The 4,825-nt window shown below is 39.4% G+C and overlaps 1 protein-coding gene across 1 annotated transcript; it reads left to right on the top strand.

The window, feature by feature from the left end:
* The first annotated feature begins 3,636 nt into the window (after positions 1–3,636).
* On the top strand, positions 3,637–4,587 carry LOC116214955. The gene has a single exon (XM_031550487.1). The coding sequence runs from the start codon at positions 3,710–3,712 to the stop codon at positions 4,241–4,243; it is 534 nt and encodes a 177-aa protein (XP_031406347.1). The 5' UTR covers positions 3,637–3,709; the 3' UTR covers positions 4,244–4,587.
* Positions 4,588–4,825: the final 238 nt, after the last annotated feature.

Genomic DNA, 4,825 nt, shown 5'->3' with positions numbered 1-4,825 from the left:
AGACGGCAACGGAGGAGGACGACCTAGAGAGGAAGAGCTTGTAGTCGCCGCCGAAGGTGTAGATTTTGACCCTTTCCGGAATTGATCGACCTCCCTCCTTCCCCCTCTCTCCCTCTCTCCCTCTCTCTCTTCTTTTTCTTCCACCTGCTCCGTGGAGCAGCCACCATCGAAGGAAAGCGAAGAGGGAGCAGCATCAACAGCAAGCTGCGGATGGAGCTGCACAGCAGTGGGCAGCTGAAGCTCGGGGTGGTCCAAGAAGAAGGAGCAGCACTCAGCAACGGGGTTCGGAGGGGAGAAGCAGAACACGAGAGCTCAGAAACCGGTTAGCCGGGCGAGGCCGAGTTGCGCCGACGGAGGAAGCAATGGTGGAGAGGCCTCATGGCGGCTCTGGAAGTGTATTTCGAGTTGCAGGGGGAGGAGAAGGAAGAAGGAGAAGGAGGAGGAGGAGGAGGAAGAGAGAAAAGAAGAGAGATTAAGGGGTCAAATTTAGAATATGAAAAATATTGGGTCTTTTTAAAAGCCCGTTAGTGTGCTTAACAGGGTCACGTGTGCATGTCCGTAAAAAATGTACGGAGAGTAACGGGAGGATAGATGTGACACCAAACTAGTACCATTAAAATACCTCAGAAAAAAATTATATGTTAGAATAAAATTAAGAAAATAAGAGATAAGTAGAGTTATTTTCCCTTTTCGTTAAAATGGGTACAAGTCGTCTTTAAGTTTGATTTTTGATATTACTCCTTTACAATTCGACTTCCAATTTCCATCAATTTTTTGAAAAAAAAAATAATTAGTTCAACGTGATTATATTTTCAAATAGTAAAATGCAATTTGCATAATTAAAATTAGGAGACTAATAAAATTATGTTTATTATAAATATGAAGGTTTAAAATTTTTTTAAAATTATAATAATATTAAGTTTATATATAATTGAAATATAAATTATTATTTGTAAAATTACTCCACGCGTAATTTTTTATTTTCGTAGTTAGACGGAAGGATAAGTACTTCATGTGCAAGTGCATTATGCATGCATTCCTCGGCAAGTAAATTATTATGTGTCATCACTCCCCTAATACATACATATTCAGTATAAAGATCCCTCACCAAGGAAGATGAAGTTCAATGGGGCCTATTAACCTTTTTTTTTTTTTACCCTCGATGCAAGGGATTGGGGAGTGACCAGTGCAAGACATAATTATCTGGATTCGAACTTTGCTGTAGATGTTCGATTTGAAACATAATTACATCAGGATCCATACGTCTAGACTTGTTACCGTGATCCCAATGAGATTTTAGAAAAACACCCACTCGCAAGCCTATAAATCAAAGTACTGCCATTGCAATTGGGTTCAAGTACAAATACAAACCTTCTTTTTATTATTTACTCCCAAATCTTCAAGAAAGCATAAATCCCTTATGTTGGGTTTGGCATAGGGATGGCAATGGGATGAGATGGGATTTTAAATTCCACACGTTTGCCTTATTCTAATCAAGTGTTTGAATCATTATATGGATTGCGATTGGGATAAGTAAGAGAAATGACCTTTATGAACAATAGTTTAAAATTTTAAAATTTTTTAAAATAAAAATAATTTCGAAATTAATAATAAAAAAAGATCAGTCAAAGAACAGAACTAATGAGAATGGGGTGGTGGCTGCCCAACATTGGCGATTATCGCTCCAACAAGGTCATCGGCGTCCTTAAAGGCTACTGGCGACCTCAATTAGTCAGTGGTGGTCGGCTTCGGCCCACCACTTCTCAGAATTCAACAAAATTGCAAGGAGAGAGAGAGAGAGAGAGAGAGAGAGCAAGTCAGGGTTGTAGTAGGTTGATGTCGACCACTACCGCACCAATCGAGGTCGCCGATGGCCACATATGTCACCAACGACCTTGATTAGGGCAATGTTTGTCCGCATTAGGCCACCACAACCTTAATCCTCTCTCTCTCTTTGATTTTGTTTAATTCAGAGCGATGGTGGCCCGACCTAGCCACCACTACCTAGGTGAGATCGCGGGCATCATTTGAGGTTGTTGGAGACGTTGCCCAACTGGTGGAGGTCGGCGTTAGACCATCACCATCACCATCTCCACTGCGAATGTTAAAACTTTCAGTGTGGCAAATTTAGAAATTTTGAAGAGGGAGCAAGGTCATTTTCGTCCTTTTAATGTATTAATAATCCCAATCTATCTTTATTTCACCCCGTAAATGAGATAATTTCCTTAATATTTTATCCTATCACCAAACACATTCTTAATCTTTTTTGGCTGAATAAACATAGTGAGTAACGGTGATGCTAACCTTGTCGCCCTCTTTACGTCATATTCGGACTTTCGTGTTTGATCGCGAACATATCAGTCAAATTGAACAAGCAGTGCAATTATTGGCCCCGTCAACGTAACATCTTCAAAAGCTTAGTATAGTTAACGGGCGGTGTCTCCCAAGCCCAAGCAGCACACTTCTAGCAAGCATTTTGGCACAAATGTATAAAGGAGATTCTACCAAATAAGTTTGTAATCAATAGGCCATCATCTTTGATGGTAACACAATCTTAATCTTAGTGTATCCAAACAAAAGACAAGGATTTTCAAAATCTTAGCCTACTTCTAATTCTAATCACCAAACGTGGCTTTAGTGACTGAAAGACTGGACTTATACCAATTTGACAATACGTCAGTGGTGAGATCGGCCTATATAAGCCAAAGCCTTCGAGATCGAGCCAAAAAAGCCTTCATTCAATTGCGCAGCATGAAGGGCAAAGGTACACTAATTGGCTAGCTAGAGACAGCTCAGTGAACGCTGTGCCAAAACCCTTAATTGTCTGTTTGCTTCTCAAGTGGATGGAATCTCACAACCAAAAGACCAATTAGTAATCGCCATATTGTTTCATCAAAAAGGAAATTTTCAAATTGTATAATAACAGTAATGAATAAATTAGTCACACGGCAGAAAGTTCAAATATAGTTTATATTTATTATAAGAAATTTACCTATACTGTCGCATATTTACACGTTTTTGTATAATAAATGATTGGTTGTCATTGAAATCCTACTTTAAATATTTTCGTAACAGGTTAGTGAGGAACCAATATGAGATTATTAAGGAGGTTCGACGCCTATTCTCTTTAAGAAATTTTGATATTCAAGTATGATATGAATGAATAAAAATTCATGAATACGAGAGTTTCACCACTAGTGGACCAATTAACCTCGAAACTGTATTAGTTGAGACTTATTAAATTTTCGAATATTGGACAGTGCACACCAAATAATGTAAACTAAGCAGTAAAATTAATGTTAAGGGCCCGTGTGCGGTAGGCATAAGGAAAGGGGAACAAAAATTATACTAGAAATTCCATCCGCAAGTAAACTTCAAATCCATAATCCTTTGATTATAGTTTCGTCAGTGTCATTGCTCAAAACCCTTTTCCCTGTTAATTTATAAGATATTAGATGGATTTGAAATTTCGATTAAAAAAATATTCCTGTGTTGACAAGTCTTCCTGGGTTCTTTCTAGTCCACTAAGTCACCCAAATGGAGTCAACAGGTTCTATTCCTTTCTCTCATTAGTCATAACGATGTCAAACCTCAACACTTTGACCCCAACTTCCTCCCTTGACTCTTTTAGTCCTCTGCATGTGGATACTATATAAGAAGCTGCCGCTTGGTCCAAATAGAAGTAGAAACTAGAGCCAATTCCAACTCCATGGCATCGCATGCGACGAGAGAGCCGGTGAAAGTGGTTGTTATCAATACCCTTTACGTAGAAGCCGAACCAGTGAGCTTCAAATCCATCGTTCAGAACCTCACTGGTAAGGACTCTCACATTCCAGAGACAGAAGAGAGCTCGGCTAAGGGCACTAGAAGGAATAGGGTTGGATCCGCTATCGATGGCAAAACAGTTGCCGCTCGTGACAAAGGTTGCAGCTGCAATTTGGTGGAAGAGAGCTCGGCTAAGGGCACTAGAAGGAATAGGGTTGGATCTGCTATCGATGGCAAAACAGTTGCCGCTCGTGTCGAAGGTTGCAGCTGCGATTTGGTGGAAGAGAGCTCGGCTAAGGGCACTAGAAGGAATAGGGTTGGATCCGCTATCGATGGCAAAACAGTTGCCGCTCGTGACGAAGGTTGTAGCTGTGATTTGGTGCCATGGACAGAAGTTCCATTTGGTGATTTGGGATGGGAGTCGTTGATGTTGCAGCTGCCTCAAGATGAAGGAATGGGGTGGTTGTGGCAAGAGTAGTATAACCTCAGTTTTACTTCCACTCTAGTAATAGCTTCATGTATGTGTTTTTCCCTCGATAACAAGAAGGGTTTACATGGTCCCTTTAGGTGCGGTGGAATGGAATATAGAATGGAATGAGTTTAATAGAATGTAATATAACGAGTTTGGAAGAAGAATGATAATTTTTCGATTGGTATAGGAGACATATGTTATTCTGAATAATATAACATGCATATTCATTTCTTCATTTTGTTGCTTAATAAGCATGATGGTGGAATGAACGTTCCTTCATCTTTTTTGTAAGAATATTCATTCCATCAAATTGAAGGAAGTTAGCCAACATAATAGAATGGCCATTTCAGCTTTTGTGTGACCAAAATAATGGAATGGAGTTGAAGAAGAGATGATTCATTTTCATTCCATCTCATTCCCTTTTACAAAAATGACCAGGCCTAGTAATCAATCGGTGAAAGAATAAAGCGGCATTACCAGAACTGGATCAAGAATTTATTAGTTACAAATTGAGAATAAGTATTATTATGCGGAATTCACTTTCTCGAAATGTTCAAAATATATTTCGTGGAATTCTGTTAGCAAAAA

This window comes from Punica granatum, chromosome 7 (assembly GCF_007655135.1).
Source record: "Punica granatum isolate Tunisia-2019 chromosome 7, ASM765513v2, whole genome shotgun sequence".
Lineage (NCBI taxonomy): Eukaryota > Viridiplantae > Streptophyta > Magnoliopsida > Myrtales > Lythraceae > Punica > Punica granatum.
Note: the sequence above shows the minus strand (reverse complement) of the source record. Positions and strands in the feature narration are given on the sequence as shown.

Excerpts from the sequence above, each read along its gene's own strand:
- LOC116214955 (XM_031550487.1), top strand. The coding sequence starts at position 3,710 with ATGGCATCGCATGCGACGAGAGAGCCGGTGAAAGTGGTTGTTATCAAT.